Source organism: Gracilinanus agilis, chromosome 3, assembly GCF_016433145.1.
Source record: "Gracilinanus agilis isolate LMUSP501 chromosome 3, AgileGrace, whole genome shotgun sequence".
Lineage (NCBI taxonomy): Eukaryota > Metazoa > Chordata > Mammalia > Didelphimorphia > Didelphidae > Gracilinanus > Gracilinanus agilis.
The window spans coordinates 225,636,858-225,658,419 of record NC_058132.1 but is presented as its reverse complement, the minus strand read 5'-3'; the positions used below and the strand labels follow the sequence as shown (position 1 = coordinate 225,658,419).

Sequence of the window (21,562 nt, the reverse complement as noted above, 5' to 3'; positions counted from 1 at the left end):
AGGAAAGCCCTCCTGAAGCAGCCCCATTCCTCTTCTGATAACTGTATTAGTAAGTTTTCCCTAATTCTTCAACAAAATATCTCATTTGAGCCTCACAACAACCTGAGAAGGTAAAAAATCTAGGGTTCATCTATTTCCTTTTTTTCTGGAAATTCAAATGTACATAGAGATACAGTTATTCCTCCCTTAAAAATGATAAATGTCAGCAATCCTCTAGTAACCTATTTTAATGTCCAACAATTAATGGATCCATAATGTTTTTCCCTGTAACTGAAAGAAAATCTAGCATGTCCAGCATTCTATATCACAAGCCAGCATCTCTACACTTCCAACAATGAAGTGTCATTCACTTTATATCCATCACACCACCTCTTGAAATATAGGATACATAGAGGTGCTTAATAAGTAATTATTGATTTGACATGACTGAATGCATTAAATCCTGAAATGCCTTGACTTAAAAGATTAAATTAAGTTTTACTTAGTGTATTTTTATTATATCCTGAAGCCTTATAAACCAAGTATTCCTATTGTGCTCAAAGGAATAAAGAACTGGAGGAATTCCATGTGAACTGGAATGACCTCCGGGAATTAATGCAGAGTGAAAGGAGCAGATCCAGGAGAACATTGTACACAGAGACGGATAGATACACTGTGGTACAATCGAACATAACAGACTTTTCTACTAGCAGCAGTGCAAGGATCCAGAGCAAGGCTGAGGGATTTATGAGAAAGAAAACTAGTCACATTCAGAGGAAGAACTGTGGGAGGAGAAATACAGAAGAAAAACAACTGCATGAACACATGGGCTGATGGGGATATTATTGAGGATGTACATACTAAATGATAACTCTAGTCCAACTATCAATAATACGGAATTAGGTCTTGATCAATGATACATGTAAAACCCAGTGGAATTGCATGGCACCTAAGGGGGGTTAGGGGAGTTTGGGGGAGAGGGAAAGAACATGAAATATGTAACTATGGGAAAATATTCAAAATAAAAACTTTAAAAAAACCAACCCATAATTATTAAAAAAATTAAAACCAAGTATTCAAAAACTACAAGATACTTATACTATCTTGTACTACAAGTACAAAAACTACTGACTTTTTGCTATGCTCAAAGGGGATAGTGATTATAGACTTAATGGAAGGGGCTGATCTACTAGCAGGCATTTTATTCCCTTCTTTCCTCATTTCTAATATCCATCTCTAACTTTGACCTTAAAGAAATTTCTAGAAAGAATAAGGAGACCATTACAAGTAAGAAGTCGCAAGGAAGTCACTGTAACCAGCTTTAAGAGATTCTGTGCTATACTGGAAGATAGCCTGAAGCAAGTCCTTTACTTTATTTTATGAAAATCAGGTCTGAGTAGGTTTTTCAGGGGTCAGAACAATTTCAAGCAGGAGAGTTACAATGCCTTTTTTCCACTTTTTTTCCTATCCATACTGTGGGAGACAAGATCGTTTCTCCATTTATGACCTGAGTCATTCACTCTCCTTTATTGTTTATTTCTGATGAACTGTTAGAGTAATGGAGTAGCAGCCAAGGTTTGGGAGCTTTGTTTTTTCTTCTAACTATTCACCTTTCATCTTAAACCATTTAATGTGCTAAAAATTGTTGGCCAACAAAAGACCCAGGCTGTTTAATGTATATTACACAATATACAGTCATATTCCTCTTTTCAGAGATGAGAGACATTTTGATTAGCAAAAGGCTGAGATTAGGATCTTGAAGTTCACAGAGTCAGAGTGGGATGGGTACCATCTTCCATAAGCCTTGGAAAAAACATGTGGGATTCAATAGGCAAAGAGATCTGTGGAACTCAGCTCAGAAAGTTTAGTCCAGCAGCAAACAACTGCTTTTATTTTAAGAGGCTAAACCCTCTTATCAAACATATCAATCATATCAAAAATCAAAACTATCAAATGGTATTTATTAACACATACTAAAACCCTCAAGTGGTTTGTCCTCTCTTCTGTGCGCATTTCAAAAAGCTTACCTTTACAAGGGATGAGGGACAGAGGGTTTCACTTAAAGTACATGCAGTTGACACATGCAGAGTTACCATAGAAACCCAAGGATGCTACTAGTGCCTAAATTTGCTCACCAGCTCCCTCAAGTGGTTGAATTTAGTTGAAGGGACAGTGTTATTGTTCAAAGAGAAAAGAGTCAATCTTGACTCTACCAAGTTGTATGACCTTGGGTTTCCACTAAAGTCCTAATATGATTCCTCTTCATGGCATGGGGTAATTTGGGTTCCTAAAGGCTATGTCAAATGATCACAAGCTCGAGAATTCCCTACTAAGTGGAAAAGGCTTTACATGAAGGCTCAAACCCAAACCAGAAAGGTATCTATAGTATCAGAGGATTGGCCCAGCTAAATTCCGAGTTTCAATCCCAGGTTGGCCACATAGTGATGATTTTTTTTCTGGGGGCTACAACCAACTTACAAAGACTGTTTACTAAGGTATAAGAGGATTGTATTTTTCACTGGTAGAAGTATTCATAATGATAAAACTACAGATTCTATAAGCATTATTACAAATATTTCTTTGTCCTCTCAGCTACTTCCAAAATTTTTTCTTCTGCCTCTGATGCTAACATACTAAAAAAGTAAATAGGATGGTATGTTGTAGACATTCTGTAATAATGGTGATATATAAGAAACTCTGGAATTACTTACTATGTTATTTTGTAGAATTATTAAGAAATAAACTTACCTATAGTTTGTATTGTTTTATACCTGTAGTCAAATTCATCTTGCAAATCTTCTAAATACTTGGCATCTTGTTCTGTCATCTTTAAAAAAAATCAGTGTAGCATTGCAGTGGAGTGATTTCAAGAAATAACATTTTAAGTGCTTTTCAGGCAATTTGGTTCCATTCAATTCAAATGGTATTTATTAACACATACTAATGTACAAGGCAATATACTGGGTGCTGGGGGTTAAAACACAAAAATACAAGTCTCATCTTCAACAAAAAGCCTTTTTCTCATCTCCCCTAATGTTATTGTCTTCACTGTCTTGATTTTTCCCAAATATATCCCATTTATAGCGTGTTTGTACATATTTGTTTCCATGATGTCTCCTCCATTGGATCCTGAGCTCTGAGAGCAAAGTCTGTCTTTTGCCTTCTTTGTATCCCCAGAGCTTAGCATAGTGCCTGGCACATAGAAAGATAACTAATTCGTTAACTGAAATAGATCCTGCCCTCAAGAAGTTCACTTTTTATGACACATGTTATTATGTGTAACTTCTATCAAGACACACTTGATCATAGTTTACATCTAATACATTTACTAGCTGTGTGATGATGGGCAAGTCACTTCTACTCTCTGAGCCTTAGAAAAACTCTTTTAATTCAGGGGCAGTTAGGTGGCTCAGTGGATTGACTGCCAGGTCTAGAAATGAGAGTTCTTAGGTTCAAATTTGATCTCAGATATTTCCTATTTGTGCAACCCTGGGCAAGTCACCTAACTCTCATTGCCTAGCCCTTGCTGCTCTTATGCCTTGGAATCAATGTGTAGTATTGATTCTAAGAGGGAAGGTAAGGGTTTAAAAAAAGACCAAGTATTAAGTTTTGGATTGGTTGGATGGGGAATTCATAAATTCCCATACCAACAAGATGAGAGATTTTTGACAATTGACTATGGCCAGGAGAACCTCGTAAGAGAGGATGTCCTAGAATGATGCCATCCTTTCTCACAATAACCCCAGCCTGAATCACTTCCATTTCATAAGATTTCTCTTTCTGGTCTCATTGAATCTAAATTTTCATGACTTAATTTAGCTCTAAATGTTATTTCCAGGGCTACCTTTTCCACCTATAAATCCGAATTAATTTCCTATTCTGCAGTTTCTCCAATGACATTCTCTATCTTTGTAGTTACAGTTCTCACTTGTTTAAGCCTCCATTCCAATTTGTTGTTGTTGTTCAGTCTTTTCAGGCATGTCCAACTTTTTGTGACTCCATTTGGGATTTTCTAGGCAAAGAAACTGGAATAGTTTGCCATTTCCTTCTCCAACTCATTTTACAAATGAGGAAACTAAGGCAAACAGGGTTAAGTGACTTGTCCAGGATTACACAGCTAGTATCTAAGGTCACATTCGAACTCAAGGCTTCCTGACTCCAAGCTCGGCATTCTATATCCACTGTTTTAAGAAGCAGTGTGGTATAGTGGAAAGTATGTGAACTTGGGGTCAGGAGAGACATAGATTAGAATCCTTCTCTTATACTTGTGAGTTGTGTGACAAAGGACAGTTAAATTAGCCTAAACTTCAATTTCCTAATCTGTATAATGGGGATAAAATAGTATTTTCCTCACAAAGTTGTTGCAAGAATCAGATAATATTATACTTCTAAAATGCTACATATATAAGCTATTTTTCCCCTTGATATTTTTCCTCTTCCATCTTTTAAGCCAAATTAATAGATTTAATACTTCACAACTATCTTTTCTGTCTGAGCCTTGTCCCTCAACTATTACTCAACACCTGATTACACTTTACTTCCCACATTGGCCAGATCACTTACTTTTCAAGGTTCAACTTATTAGAGCCCACATCATCCAAGAAGTTTTCAAACTAAGTTACTATCTTTTTGTTTCTGATTCACAATAAAATCTTCTTACTTAGCTAATACTTTTTCCTCTTTAACACCTACAATCTTCTCCCCACCCCAAGAATAATAGAGCCCATGAACCACTTGCCTACTTTATTTTTTGCTTTGTTTCCACAGTGTCTGATAAAAGTGCCTTGTTGCTAGCAACCACATAATTAATGCTTATGGATATGACTTTCTTTAGGGAGATTTTATGGACAGGAAGTGACTAAGGCTGGAGCTACCTTCTTTTCAGTTAATAAATTGGTTTTTTTCTGTTTGTGGGAAGTTGTTTTGCTTTCAGCAACTGAAAAAAGAAAGCAATTATTAACAATTCTGTGCTTTACTGTATGTTTGCTAACACATATGTCATTTTTTTCTGAATATAAATTTCTACAAGGCAGGGTATCTTTTGAATTACTGTAGAGTACCTACAACCATATTACATGGGATGTTTCCTTTGATTTAGAATTTTAAAGATATATAGCCTTTTAAATTTTATTTTATATAATTTTTCATTTGTTTCTTTCCATTTTAGAGGAGATGTTTATAACTTTTAGAGCTTCAAAGACAACTTGTTATCATAAAGCCTATGATTCTTGTCATTATTGTATAGGTTTGGGATTTTATGACATTTTTACAGATCTTTTATAGATTATTTTCTCCTAGGGCTCAATTGTGGATATCTGGCATCAGGTGAAGAGTGATATCTGACTTATACAGTTACATGGACCAACATCCTAGGTTGGCCCAGCCATGAAAAATTAATTCAAAAAGCATATAGCACGTAATACTATGTTATTTAATTTAATTGCCTTCTCTATGATAATTCCCAAATCTACCTATCTTGCTCCATTTTCTCTGCTGACTTCCAATCTCACATCTCAAACTGCCTTTCAGACATCTCAAACTGGATATCCAGTAGACATCTTAAACTCAATATGTCTAAAACAGAATTCATTATATTTACCCCTAAGTCACCCCCCACCTCCTTCTCCATACTATACTTACTGTAGAGGGTAACGTAATTCTCCTGGTCCTGCAACTTAGGTGTCATTCTCATCTCCTCACTCTCTCACCCCACCATATCCAATATGATGACATATCAATTTCACCTTTGCAAAATCTATGCAACATTCCCCCTTCTCTCCTCTGTTACTGTCACCCCTCTGGTGCAGGTCATCACCACCTCAAGCCCAGATTGCCAACTAGAGGGTCTGCCTGCCCCATAAGTCTCCCCACTCTCAGTTCATCTACTACTCAGATGCCAAACTGATTTTCCTAAAGCTCAGGTCTGACCATGTTACTCCCCAATTCAATAAACTCCAGTGGTTCCTTATCACCTCCAGGATCAAATACAAAATCTTCTATTTGGCTCCCTCCTACCTTTCTAGTCTTCTTAATGCCTTGCTTCCTGTCCTATACTCTTTCATTCAATATCAGTGACCTCCTTATTGCTCCACAAACAAGATATTCCATTTCTCACCTCTAGGCACTTCCTCAGACTGTCCTCCATGCCTAGACTGCTATTCCTCCTCATCTCTGCCTACTGACTTCCTTTAAGTTCCACCTAAAATCCCATCTGCTACATACAGGTAGCTTTTCCCAACCTATCTTAATTCTAGTACCTTCCTTCTCTTAATTATTTTCTACTTATCTTCTTTATAGCTTATTTGTATATGTTTGTTTGTTGTCTCCCCCATTAAATTATGAGCTCCTTGAAGTCAGGGACTATCTTGCCTCTTTTTGTATCTCCAGGGCTTAGCATGGTGCCTAGCACATAGTAGGTACATAAGGTTTATTGATTGATAAATTATGCTTTTTTCTAAAAACAAAAGTATTCATTTAGATACTGATTGCAAAATAGTTAATAATTTTTGTTTCAATATATTAAATGCATTTTACTGTATCTTAATTATTTGAAAACTGAGAAATTTATAATACCTAAGTATAATTTCCTTCACTATGCTTGCCTTTCCTCACTAAACTTCAACTATTTTTTTTAATTTTAATTTTAATTTTTTTTTAAAGCCTTGTACTTCGGTGTATTGTCTCATAGGTGGAAGAGTGGTAAGGGTGGGCAATGGGGGTCAAGTGACTTGCCCAGGGTCACACAGCTGGGAAGTGTCTGAGGCCAGGTTTGAACCTAGGACCTCCTGTCTCTAGGCCTGACTCTCACTCCACTGAGCTACCCAGCTGCCCCACTTCAACTATTTTTAATTACTGCCTAATCTAACTCTGGATTTTATTATCAAAGCTAACTAGATAAAGTCAAAGTATTCTGGGACTTAAGTACGGCTCTGATACCTCAGGGTTTCCACCCTTACATATGGCTTTCCTCTACTTCTAATTATCTTCTTACAATTTATCAGAGGGAAGGCATTCAGTTTTTTTATTTCCATTCCCCATCAGGACCCTGAGTATGTCTTCTATCTAATTAATCACCTCCTCTCTCTCTTCTTTTCCAAATAGTAGAAATCACTCTGTCTCTTTGGATCTCTTTTCAAATTGCTTTTTTGTGTTTCATATGGATTGTCTTTAGCCAGAAGAGAAAAACTGTGACCAGAGACTATGCACACAAAAGCATACCCACAATCACTAACTGACATTCTTCCAATTTGGAAAATATTTTTTTCTCCAATTGACTTTTCTTCTCTTTCCTGGCCTTTGGAGCTTATGCATATATAAAAAGCTCATTGACATTGAATTACTTAATTTTAAACCTGTCTCCAAACTGCTTTTTGAAGTCTCTATTCCTTTGTTCACTATCACCTGCCACCCATAACCTCTATTTTAAAATAAACTTAAAATAGAGCAGACAAGTTTCTAGACATCAATATCTAAGTATTTCCTAATGGGACCCAAACAAAAAGCTAAATGAAGAAAATTTATGCAGACATGGAAAATAGCATGGACAGTAATTAAAAGGACCTCTAATATTATGGTAAATAATTGAAAAATTAAATAATATCTATTATACAATCTTATCAAAGCTTTCTTTAGAGTCTTTGGGAATCTGTGGCGTGCTTCATTTGAAAACCTGATATGGGCTATAAGAAGCACTGGCACTGGTATGTAATTAGGTGGAAATCAGAGAAGCACCAATTTTATGTAACTTTTTAGACTGCTAAAAATGATCGAACTTATGAAGGATGCATGTCCCATCCTTGTAACTGATGAATATGATTAAATATTCTTTCTATAGCAGAGGAATTAGTTCTTTACTTATAGGGGAGTCAGGCCAACTAAAATTTGTTCCTTTAAAACTTGTGCCCCAATGGGGCCTGACTGTCTGACTCATTTTTTCAATTGTTTTTGCAGAAAATCAAAGAAATCCAGAGCTATGATTTAATTTAACATTTTTCCTATAGGCTATAGTTTGTCCTGGGCAGAATTGTGCATAGTATAGGCTTAAATATTTTCTACAATTCATAAAGAGGTGTATATGGCTATGAGTAGGAATGAATGAACTAGGAAATCTTTCATCTGAATTAAATCTAATGGTGACATATGACAATCCAAAGATGGTTATAATTGTCCCAGGAGAAACTAGCCTATGCCCCTAAAGGTCATAAAGGAAGTAGGCAAGGGATTCCTTAATAAAGAAGTTCTAGGAGTGGAACCATGCTAAGCAATCCAGTTTGCAAAGGGATAGCAATTTTAGAATTACTTCAGAGAGGAAGCACCCTCACCATTAGATGATAAACTCCTTGAAAGCAGAGACTTCCACTTTTTTGTATTCTCAGTATTTAACACAGTGCCTGGCATGTAGTGGGTGCTTAATAAAATTTGATTGAGTGATTGATTGATTGGTGGGCTCTACCCTAATTATGGAACTGCAACTGTATGAACTTTGTAATCTATAATGAGCAAATAACATGCTTCTTTGAATAGGAAATCCAAGATAGTCTTCTCTGCCTTAAAAAATGTCTTTGGTATTGGTCAATACACTTATATAGTAAAGGGAGCTGCATGTTGCTACTAAATTATCATAAATTTTTTATGCAGTGCATATCTGGCTATACCAAGAGAAATATGCAACAGGCAATGTTAGGTCTTCCATATAAGGAAGCTGTAGTACTTACCTGTACACTATTTTTAATGGCAGCTACTTTGTGTTCCACATTTCTTTGCCTTTCGGAAACCACAGAGTTTTGCAAGGACTTTTCCAGGGGTCCCTGGAAGAACAGAGTAGATACACAGTTTCAATAGATTTGGTATAGCACTTTGGTAATAATTACATTGGATATTCCTATAGTTCATTGAATTTTATTTACATAAATTATCTTTTTGGAGCCTTATGACAGTCTGTAAAATAGTTATTTCAGGTATACTTGTTCTTGTTTTACAGATAAGGAAACCAAGACTTGGAAAAGTTAAATGACTTGCCCAGCATCTTTCAGCTAGAATCAGAGATAGGATTTGAAATCAGGTCTTCCTCCCTCCAAGTTCAGCCTTCTGTCCACTAGAATAATAGCAGATATGCTGAATAACAAATTTATTAATTATTTTATAATATTTTATATGATGTTATATGATTTTATTGCTATCTTCCAGTGGTAGGAAAAGTAGCCACTGCAGTTCAGCAAGAGGCAAAACTGAGTGTTCAATAATGGCCTGTAGTGGTGAAGAGGCAATGGGCGGGAGGGGGGAGAGTCAGAATCCAGGTGGGAATATGGAGAATCTGGCTACAAAGGCAGGGTTGAGGAGGTTTTTAAGGCAAGGACTTGGGGCTGGTTTTAGGGGAAAGGACACTTCTTAGCTGGTGTGGGAAAAGGTTTTAGCTAAAAGGAAGTATAGGAAGCAAGCTGGGGTGGGTGAAAAAGGAGTTAGTAGGGAGGACCAGTACCCCCTGCAGGGGTTAGGAGCTAACCAGCTGCCCAATAAGGGAAAAGGGATCCCCCTCTGATGGGCTGAAGTTGGGGGCAGGAAGTTTAAAGCTTACCAGTAGCAGCAACAGCAAGTAGCAGTAACAGCAGAAAGAGTTAGTAGGAACAGCCTCTGTGAGGGAGAGACCTGGCTGCCCAGCTCTCCTGGTGGGCAGGTGTAGGCAATGAGTCTGGGAAAGCTCTGAAGGGTTTACTGGAGGAAGAAGGGAGAAGGGAGAAGGGAGAATGGAGAAGGAAAACCGTGGCAGGAGAAGAAATCTGGTCCCTCTGGTTCTGAAGTCCCTTTGTGGTTGCCAAAAATTGTAGGAGTAAAAATGAATAAATACCCCTAGTATTTAAAAATATATAGGATTTAATAATAATTAAAAAGAGAGGGAAAAGAAAAGTTTCTTTCAGTCAAGTGAGGAGAGTAAAGAGAGCCAGAGACTCACACATGTAGCACTTTACCAAAAACCAAAGCCCAAAAAGGGCCCTGCTGCATGAGTCTCAGCCAAATTTATCTCCCAAACCTCTGTTGTCAAATGAGGATGTAACTTAAAAGGCTGCTGGGAATGTAGCTCAGGTGTGGCAAATTTTCCACCTGCATAGGTTGGAATGAAAAAAAGTTTGCCATTATAGGACATGTAGGCCAAATCTAATTTACTCTTCCCTGAACTCTTAAAATTCCCTGGTTGTTGGTAATATATAGAAGTGCCAATGATTTATATGGATTTATTTTATATCCTGGTATTTCGCTAAAATTATTGATAGTTTCAACTAGCTTTTTAGTTGAACATCTAGGATTTTATATATATATATATATATATATATATATATATCATATTTTCTGTGAAAAGAGATTGTTTTATTATCTTTGCCCATTCTGATTCATTCAATTTCTTTTTCTTCTGTTATTGGTATTACTAACATTTCTAATACAATATTAAATAATATTGGTCATAATGGGATTGTTTCCCTCCTAATCTTATAGGGAAGGCTTTTAACTTATCCTCATTATATATGATGGTTTTAATTATATACTTTTTATTATTTTAAAGAAAAAACCAAATTTACCTATGCAGTCAATCGTTTTTCATAGGAATGAGTGTTGCATTTTGTTGAAAGCTTTTTCTGCATCTATTGATACAATCATATGATTTTTTGCTACTATTTTGCTGATGTAATCAATTCTGGTAGTAGTTTTTCTTATATCAAACCATTAGACCTAACTGATATAAATCCTATTTGATGATAATATGTAATCTTTGGGATATATTGTTGTAGTCACCTTGCTAAAATTTTATTTAGGATTTTTGCAACTATATTTATTAATGAAATTGGCCTATAATTTTCTTTCTCTGTTTTTTGCTCTTCCTGGTTTAAGTATCAGTACCATATTTATTTCTGTGTCATTTAAAAATATTCTAAGCCTAAGACATAGTCTCCCAGGACTGACTGCTAAAACTTCCCCAACACTTCCCACTTCCTTTGTGGGAGGTGTCGGAGAAAGTATAAAAGAGAGAGTTTTGGCGCCTTTTCTCTCTCTCTACCCTGGAAGTTGTCTCTACTTGGAGCCTCTCCATCCTTGAGAGGTGCCTAGCAGAGGAGACCTTTTTTCCCTACCTAACTTTCCCTTTCCTAACTAAATAAAAACCTAGCTATTCTAGAATAAGTGCTACCTGATCTTTATTGAGCTCCAAAGAGCTCAGGTCAATTTCTCCTACTGGGGTTGAGGGCTACTGGCTGAGCTACCTTCTTTCCCTTCCTCTGGCTTTACCTTCCTTTCTCTTCCTTCTCCTATCCTATCTTCCTCCAATCACCCACCTCACATTTCATAAAAGTAGTTTGGCAGGACTTCTTTGCCAATTGTTTTAAATAATTTATTTAATACTGGAATCAGATGATCTTCAAATGTTTGTAAAATTCACTTGTAAATTCTCCAAGTCCTGATACTTTTTTCTTAGGAAGTTCACTATGGCCTGTTCAATTTCTTTTTCTAAAATAGGTTTATTTAGATATTCTATTTCTTTATCCGTTAGTCAAGGTAATTTATAATTTTACAAGTATTCATCCATTTCACTTAAATTATTCAGTTTGTTGGCACATAATTAGGCAAAATGATTCCTAATAACTTTGATTTCATCTTCATTAGTGTAAATTGATTCTTTTCATTTTTGATGTTAGTGGTTTGGCTATCTTGTCTCCTTTTAAAAAATCATATTATACAATGATTAAACTATTCATTGTTTCTATGACTTGTTCCTTAATCTACTCACTCTTTAAGATTAAGTTATATTGTCTCCAACTAGTTTTCATTCTGTGTTCCCATGGGCATTTACTAAATATAATTTTATTGCATTATGATTTGAAAAGGATACATTTAGTATTTCTACTTTTCTACATTTAACTATAAAGTTTTTGTATTCAAATATATGGTTACCTTATATATTACCAACAATGTCCTGCAAGAAGAGTTGATAAGAGATAGTCCATTTAAACTAACCATAGAAAGAATAAAATACCTAGGAATATTAAATGCTCATGGCTTGAGAGAGCCAATATAATTAAAATGACAATCCAACCTAATCAAATCTACTTATTCAATGTCATTCCGATTAAATTACCAAAAAGTTATTTTAATGAACTAAAAAATAAAAACAAAATTAATTTGGAAAAACAAAAGTTCAATAATATCAAAGGAATTAATGAAAAATGTAAAGGAAGTACCAGATTTTGAACTCTATTATAAAGAAGTAATTGTCAAAATTATCTGTTCTTGGCTAAGAAATAGAAAAGTAGATAAGTAGAACAGAATAGACATGTTTGGCACTTCTGCTATATACCAAATCTTCCCTCATATTGTGAGGGAATCACAATATGATTATGAACTTGTGAAGTTGATTCTTATGAAGTTGATTTTTGGAACTGAGTATAAGACTTATAAGATTGATTCAGATGAATGTGTTTTGACTAACAACTTCTATCTCACAAACTAACTTTTCTCTTAATCTAATGTTATCAAGTTTAAGATGGTGAAGGTAATCTTGATTGAAGATTATTTAAATTAGAGATTAGTTGAGATACTGCATGTGAGGTATTTTCCCAGTGCATACAGCCTGGTATAGTCTGTATGGAGTAAACAGCAAAGTAACTCCCTGCTCCCTGAGGTCAGAGATGAGCTATGTAAGGATGGGATTTGTGCAAGGGGGATGAGACAAAAGGAGCCAGAGAAGGAGTGGCTGACAGTTGGTGACAGTTGAGACTAGAGGGATTCTGGAAATGGTCTGAAGGAAGGAGGAGGAGAAGAGGGCTTCCAGCTGAGGACTGGGAGAGGAAAGAGGTGGACATCTCAGCTTGCCAGTCCTGAGGGCTTCCTGAGGATCTTTCTTTGGACATTGAAACCCTGATTCCCTGGTCAAAGGCACCCCATCACATCTCACCCAGCAAGACTTCAATCATCGAGTAAGCTAAATGTTTGGATTCCATTTTGGGAGTAATTTCTTAGTCCCCTTCCCCCATTGCCCAGCCTTGCTGAGAGACTCTTTCTGGTCTAACTTATAATTATAGAAAGGATAGAAATAGAAATAGAAATAGAAATAGAAATAGAAACTGAAGGAGAAGAGGTGGGAGAAGAAGCTTGGGAGTGGGAACCCCAAAGGTTCCCACCCGAGTGATGGACCCCATAGAAATAGAGAAGAGGGCACCCCAGATTCCTCTGCCCTTCACCCCTTTCCCCAATCCCTGAATTGCGAAGAATAAAAGCCATTCATTAGTCAGATAGCATTCTAGAGTGCCTGAGAGACAACAAGGGAGGAGGGAACCACAGCTTGGTCTGGCTGTCTCCATCTTAAGGCCAGACCACCTGCCGTGAAGTTGCCTAACCTCAGGGGAGGCTTGTATGAACCTTGCCCTCATTCAGAATAAGATTGGGGTACCCCATACCTCATCTTGTAGGGAAGCCTCACCTCCAACTCCTGTGGGGCAGCACAACTATCCAGGTCATCCAGTTTTGGGGTGACACCCCCTCAAAGTCTCTCAGTGTACATTCAGCAGGAGGGGAGAGCTAGAAGAGAGTCTAACCTCATAGACTTTCTCTCTCTCCCCTCTATTGTAACATCGGGAACTGGTTCTTTTTATTGTTATAGCTAACAAAAAGAGCAATCCTACCCTCCTTCTCAGCCACCCATGAATCCCCAAAAAAGAGTGCCCTTGCAAGCTGGGAGTCCTGGCTTTTATATTCACATTCTTAACTGCCCCAACTGCCCCCTCTTCTGGAGTTCTGGGGGGTCCTGTGGAATTTTGTGAGGCAGTGTTACCCCACTTAAGATCATGGATGTTAGAGACTTTACACTTGCCCCTATCAAATCTCATTAGACTTAGTTTAGTGTTTTAGCCTGTCAAGATCCTTTGGGATCCTGAACACCATCTAAAATGTTCCTTATCCCTTCTATCTTTGTGTTACTCACCAATTAGAGGAGCATGCAATATATGCCTCTATTCAAGTCATTGGTAAAAATGTTAGCCAGCATGGGACCAAGCACAGAATGTTGGGGTCCTTCTACAAGAGATCTCCTGCCACATTGACTATAAACCACTAACTTTGATTCTGTACAGGAATGAAGCAATAGGGGCAAGGTGTGGGCTAGGAGTTGCCTAAGAAAGAACATGGACAGAAGAAAGTAGGCCTGATGAGGGGTAGGGAAGAGGTTTGTTTGGTTTTCCAAAAAAATTTAAGTTTAAGGTGATAATCTTACCTGTACAGGCATGCTGGCTGCAGCCAATATTCTTCTTTCTTCTCTTAAACAATTGGAAATAACTACTGCTATATGCATAGGATTTCCATGGTATTTCCCCTAAGAAAAAATGAACAAAAATTAGAATAGTGTAAAAATTAAAATACATGCATAAGAAAGAATCTTCTCTATGTACGTCAGCAACATTCATTACCTGCTTCCTTATAGCAAGTGACCTAAGGATCATGGAATTTAGAACGCAAAGCCCCCAGAGATGATCTAGTTCAACTTCTTCAAGATACATATGAAGAAACAGCCTCAGAAAGATGGAATGATTTACTTAGAACTACATAGGTAGTAAGTAATGAAACTGGGATTTGAACCCAGGACTTCTGGCTCTAAGTCTATTTTAATTCTACTCCATGATCTGGCAACATTTTCCAATATTAATCAGAAAGAATACACTTTATGTGAATCTAGGTTGTTATATTGAATTCTTGTATTCAAATCTCACCATCACCACCAACAAACAGTTATTGAGTAGAAAGATTTCCTATGGATAGTGAAGTTCTCCAGATACCTCAGTGTGCAGATGTGCTGATTGTATCAAATACCAGAAAACTATAGGACTTCCTAGGTGATAAATACATGGACACTCAAAAAAGATCAGCCTACTATAAAAATCCACTCAGGAAAACCAACTGGCTAAATTGCTTCTAGCTCAAGCTAAAGATAACATTATCATCATCATCAACATCATCATCACTGCCACCACCACAACAACAGTTCTTATTTATATATTACTTTAAGGTTTACAAAATATTTTAACAAGTCAACAAGCTATTTCATTCCTCTTCAGGCTCCACTTCTGATTCTCTGGATTTTTTCTACTGTGCCATACAAGGCTCTTCCCCATAAAAGAGCACTTCACCACAGAATTTTCCAATTGGAAGTACACTCTACTTCCTAATTGAATCTAAGCACTTAAAGGTCAAGAATATCTTTTTTCCCCTTTGTATTCTCAGCACTTATCAGTGTGTGGAATAAGGCAGGCTCATAATAAATTATGTTAATTGATTGGCCATGTACATATATTAGGAGGACACTGATTTACCAAAAAAAAAAAAAAGTGACAGATATCTTGAGGCATTTTCATGGCCTGACCACTCCAATATCTTTGCCAAGAAAATTCTAAATGGGATGATAGTTAGACATAACTGAAATAGCTAAACAACAAGAAGTATTGAATCTTGGAAGAGCCCACCTCATTTTCCAGGTGAAGAAATTGAGCAGAGAAATTGAATGCTTGCCTAAGTTTACATGGTTTATCAGTATCAAAACCAGGAGTATGATGTAGGTCTCCTGATTCTCATTTTAATGCTCCCTTCACTCCATCTCACTGTTTTCCACTGTCTATTTGGACGAGAAATTCAATTAGCTACAAAATCTGGCTAATGAAAAATTATACTGATTAAATACATTCTTATTTTTAAAATCCGACAACAATCCTAATAGGTTAAGAATATCCAAAATAATCCAAGTTGGGCAAGAAACAGTCTAAACTTACCTCCTACTTCCTATTCTGCCCTTTGTACTTTTGTAATATTGCCCTAAAAATATTGTACATGATCAAACACAAAAACTACATTAACAAAACCAATTACATGATTAAAATTTTACTTTATAAATGATCATGTATGGCATATTTTAGGAAAACCCATCTAGAATTGTGATTTCATAGATACAGGGAACCCCTGCCTCCCAGATCAGAGATCATGCCTTGAAGAAATTAACCCTTTCAATTACATCATTAGGTTCCCCCCAAGGTTCTGATCAGTGAATATCACATTGGTCCACTATATCTGTGTAGCTGCTCCAACCACATTTCACTCTACTCACCTTCTATCTTCTTGTTAGCTGCTTTGCTATTTTACAAAACTCACCCTTCTTGTCTCCTTCCCATACCACCTACCTACTTCCCAATCCTTTTATTTTTTCTTGTTTGGAACTATAATCAAATCAACACTGCCTCATTTCCTGGAAAGGGTGTACAAGGCTCCTTTTGTTACTCCACTCACCATCTCTGTAACTTTCCCTGACACATCACCCAGTGAGTTGTTTCCCCCATTAGAAAATGTTTCCTGAGAGCAGGTACCTCTTCACTTTTGTTTTTGTATCCCTAGTACTTAACACAATGTAAACTCATAATAAATACATTTTCATTCATTTATTAGTACAAACTAATAACTTCTATAATTCATATGTATAAAGGACTGCTTGGAGGCAGAGAGGTTAATTGACTTGCTCAGAGTCACACAGTCTGTATGAATCAGAATTGGGATTAGAATCCATATCTTCACAACTTCAAAGACTGTACTACTCTCCACTACATAAAACAAATTACCTCATTAAATAAAATGCATCTAAGGAAACAAATTAGGGGATGATTACTTGACAGAATGATTGTTTAAAAAAAAATCATCACAGGATTCTTTTAAACATCAAAGTCACCTAGATCATTTAAAGTACACTTTGATGTACCAAAAAAAAATATTTTGCACATAGATTTTCAGGAGTACATCTATCATGTAAAGCTGTCAACAGCACTTCTAACCAGGCTGGGAAGTACTAAGTCAAGGATAGAAGTTCAAGTGGAACCATCCATACCATGATTCTTAGCACTTTCCTGTTATAGATTCCATCTAGGAAGTGAGATCAGAGAGTAGACTATATGTCACCTTAGCTAAATGAACATACCTGTAGGCTCTAGTGGTATACAAAATTATACCACTATGTAATGGGTTTACTCCTAGAATGGCTAACTCGAATCTCTTAATTAAAAAAGTATCAAATAAAATAAATAATAACTGTTTGGGGAACACACAGATATCAGTCTTGATAGTTGGTGGATATGCACTTGGAGAGCCAAAAGGGACCCAAAGTCTTGACATGAGTACTCAACAACATAATTTACACTTCACAGAAAACTGATCAGCCTTTTCTTTTGAGGCTATAAATTGAGGTGTTCTATCTTTTCAATCTGAATATCTCCAGGACCCTGAACAATAGGGAGAAAAAAGTTTATTTTAAACATTTGGTCTGAGAGTAGATCCTTGAGTTTCTCCTTATAAACTGTTTAAAGATGTTCTGAACAGGTTACGTTTTATTCTGCTGTATTCACAATTTCAACTTTGTTCGAAAGAAATACAATTTTAATTCATAATGCCTTCATTCCCTCATCTTCAACATAGAAGGAAAAAGCATTGTCAGGAGATCAGAATTTACTCTCATAAATGGTCTAGAACAAGGTTCTGAACCTGATGCCCACAAATTTGTTTTCTTTCCCAGATCTGAAAGGAAACAAAGAATAGTGGATAGATTACTGTATTTGGGGCCAGGAAGACCTAAATTCCTTTCATCTTTGATAATATAGGTAATTGAAGGAAAATGACACTTTGGAACACATAAAATAATGGCCTCTGGATTTAAAATATACTTAAAAAGCACAATGGAATTTTAGATTTTGAGAATTGTATATCTCTTTTTTTTTTTAAACCCCCACCTTCCATCTAAGAATCAGTGTTGTGTGTTGGTTCCAAGGCAGAAGAGCAGTATGGGCTAGGAAATGGGGATTAAATGACTTGCTCAGGATCACACAGCTAGGAAGTATCTGAGGCCAGAATTGAACACAGCACCTCCCATCGCTAGTCCTGGATCTCAATCACTGAGCCACTTACCTGCCCCTTTGATAACTATATTTCAATATGATTGGTTCATAGTTTTATGCATTTTATTTTATACATTTAAAAAAATATTCTGAAAAAAAATATTCTGAGGAGTCCATGGATGTCATCACATTGCCAAATGGGTCCATGGACATAAAAAAGTTTGCAATCTCCTGCATTAGAAAAGTAGATATTATGGGATTAGTTTCAATGGGAAGCAGTATTCTGGGGAACTAAAGGTTGATAGAAGTATACTTATCCAAGGGCTGGAATAAGAAGAAAGTGATTTTTGTGAAGAACTGAGAAAATTGTCTTTACCTTGTACTGTCAAGGCAGCATGGTGCAGTAGAAAGCATTCTTAACTTGAAAGGATAAACTTGGAATCAGAAACCAGAATTGAGGACCAACTCTGCCACTCATGACTGAGCCAATCTCATAGCCTTTCAATGCCTCCATTTCTCATCTGAAAAGTGAGTAGGTTCGATTGGATGACCTCTAGATCAATGAATTTTTACCAAAAAATGAGGAAGACTTCTAGGTAGTCAGAAGCTTCCCTTAAGCCAAATATTTATTTTGTGCCTTAGGTATGAGTAGCCACTATCAAACATTGGACATTATCTTTCTGATGACAATAACTTTGGAGAAGGAAGTGGCTCACATTAACTAGTGATTAACACTAACCTTTAACTACTGTAAGAGGGAGATTTTCAAACTGTATAGAAATTTTCTACAGGGCTCAATCACTACTGCACAATGTGGATAAGACCTGGAGTTAAATATTTATAAGATTCTGGCACCTATGGGCCTAAATTCTTCAAAACCATCTTTGAGGAACTGCCCAAACTCTTGAATATCAAACAGATATTCAGAAAGACTTAGTATTGTTTATTAATTTATCATTTAAGGTGCAGGTTTAACAAGATGACCTCTGAGATCTCTCTCAAATATGAGGTTATGTTACGTTTTTTTAAATATATTTAAAACTTACATGCCAATATTTTATTTATTTTTATTTTTAGAAATTTTTTTATGGTTACATGATTCATGTTCTTATTCTCCCCTCCACCCACCCTCACCCACTCATTCCCCATAGCCGACACTCATTTCCACTGGTTTTTACATGTGTCATTGATCAAGACCTATTTCCATATTATTGATAGTTGCACTGGGGTGGTTGTTTAGAGTCTACATCCCCAATCATGTCTGCATCAACCCATGTGTTCAAGCAGTTGTTTTTCTTCTGTATTTCTACTGCCATATTCTTCCTCTGACAATATAAAATACTTAGGAATCTATCTACCAAAACAAACACAGGAATTATATGATCACAGCTACAAAACACTTTCCAAATAATTAAAACTAGACCTAAACAATTGGAAAAACATTGATTGCTCATGGGTAGGACAAGCTAACATAATAATGACCATCCTGACCAAATTAATCTATTTATTTAGTGTCATTCCTATCAAACTACCAAGAAACTTTTTTACTAAATTAGAAAAAACTATAACAAAATTCATTTGGAAGAATAAAAGATCAAGAATATCAAGGAAAATAATAAAAAAAAAGTGAAGGAAGGTGGCCTAACAGTACCATATCTTAAATTGTACTTATAAAGCAGTGGTCATCAAAACAATATGGTGGGGGCAGCTGGGTAGCTCAGTGGATTGAGAGTCAGGCCTAGAGACAGGAGGTCCTAGGTTCAAATCTGGCCTCAGACACATCCCAGCTGTGTGACCCTGGGCAAGTCACTTAATCCCCATTGCCTATCCTTACCACTCTTCTGCCTTGGAGCCAATACACAGTATTGACTCCAAGATGGAAGGTAAGGGTTTTAATTAAAAAAAACAAAACAAAACAACAAAAAAAAACAACAATATGTTACTTGCCAGACAGAAGGGAGGATCAGTGGAATAGACTTTTAAAAATTTCTGATGAAACGGGTAAGAACTAGTCATTTTAATCCCCACTGTTTTGTTACTATTGCTTGACTATGTATAAATGAGACAAGAATAGAAACCTTTGTCTGGATCTCATCTCTTAGAAGGTGGGCATAGTTCACTGATCTGGGGAACTCCTGGTGAAGCAACCCTTCCTCACCAAAGCTGCTCTGCAACTGCTTGGCAATTTCTAGTCCTTCAGAGTTCCTGGGAGCAAGTGAGGTGTTAAGTAATAATAAAAGATAGTAGAAGCTAGCATTAATAGAGTGGCAACTAAGTGTCTCAGTGGATAGAGTGCTGGGCTTGGAATCAGTACAACCTGAGTTCAAATTTGACCTCAGATTCTTGCTATCTGTGTGATCCTGGGCAAGTCACTTAACTTCTGTTTACCTTAATCTACTGGTAAAGGAAAGGGCAAACTATTCCAGTATCTTTGCCAAGAAATCTTCATGGACAGTATTGGAGTGCTATGGTCCATGAGGTCAGGAAGTGATTCATCGCAGCAGTAGAACAGCCTTCTCATTTTTCATTCTATACCCCTGTCTTACATGTATCCCTGGTAAAGTCTCATATGGCAGGACATGCTTCTAATAGCTCAAGTCTTAGACACAAAGAATGGTAGAGTATTTGGGTAGTAGTGGCAACTCAGTATTACAAGGTCAGTAATAACAGCATCCTTGATAACAGCTTATAAGTCCACTTCTCTTACTTCAGGCATGTTTATTTTGGAAGCCACAGACTTTGAAACTAATGGTAGGTTGGGGTGGAGCCAAGATGGTAGAGAAGAAACAGGGAAAGCTTGAACCACTATGAGAATCCTCTCCAACCAACCTTAAAATAAAGCCTCACAATGAATACTTGAGTGAACGAACCAACAAGGACAAGGAGTGAAGCAACTTTCATGCAGAGAGCAACTTGAAAGGTAGGCAGAGAGGGTCTGGTTCATTGGAGTGAGAGGGGAGCACAGCCTGCAAGAGGCTACACCAAGGAGTACTGGTGCAAGCCAACAGCAAGTCCCCCACCCCACATATACTGTTTCAGGTTCTGAACCTGGGCCCAAGCCAACATCTAAACCCTGAGATCCTAACTAAGCCAACAGCAGTGCAACCCCACAAATACCCCATAAAGTTTCAAGCCTCAGCCCTAGCCTACAGTAAAGTCATACAACCCATCAGGATGTAGTTTGCTTGGCACACCTAGTCTGTGTAAACCCAAGATAAAGCCCAGAGCCCCAGCCCAAGATAGTCTGTAGAATGCCCAGACCAAGGCCCAAAGCTGTTGAGATTACCTGTCTCCTGCATTTTAGTTATGGTTTGTTGTAAAGGGACATAGCAGGGAAAGGAGTGGTCAGGGCACCAAAAGGAGGAGGAAGAGGAGAAGGAGGGCAATTAGCTGCCTCTCCTTGTAATTCTACACCATGCTTTAAGGCAGTGATGGGCAAATTATTCTCTGTGGGCCAGATACAGGCCCTAGTTTGCCCATCACTGCCTTAAGCAATTCCCTAATCATTACACCCTCACATCCAGATGGTGACCTTGACAACCTGGTGTTTGATAAACCCAAAGACTCCAGCATTTAGAATAAGAACTCACTGTTTAACAGAACTGCTTGGAAAATTGGAAAGCAGCATAGCAGAAACTAGGTATAGACCAATATCTCACACTCTATACCAAATAAAGTCAAAATGG

The 21,562-nt window shown here is 37.0% G+C and overlaps 1 protein-coding gene across 1 annotated transcript in view; it reads right to left on the bottom strand.

Moving 5' to 3' along the window:
* STAT4 (signal transducer and activator of transcription 4) overlaps positions 1-21,562 on the bottom strand; it is a 124,564-nt gene that overhangs the window by 52,055 nt on the left and 50,947 nt on the right. Inside the window, exons 3-5 of the mRNA XM_044666443.1 lie at positions 14,231-14,329; positions 8,694-8,786; positions 2,728-2,806 (exon numbers count right to left, since the gene is read on the bottom strand). Coding sequence (XP_044522378.1) covers positions 2,728-2,806; positions 8,694-8,786; positions 14,231-14,329 — 271 coding nt within the window. The remainder of the gene's footprint in view (positions 1-2,727; positions 2,807-8,693; positions 8,787-14,230; positions 14,330-21,562) is intronic.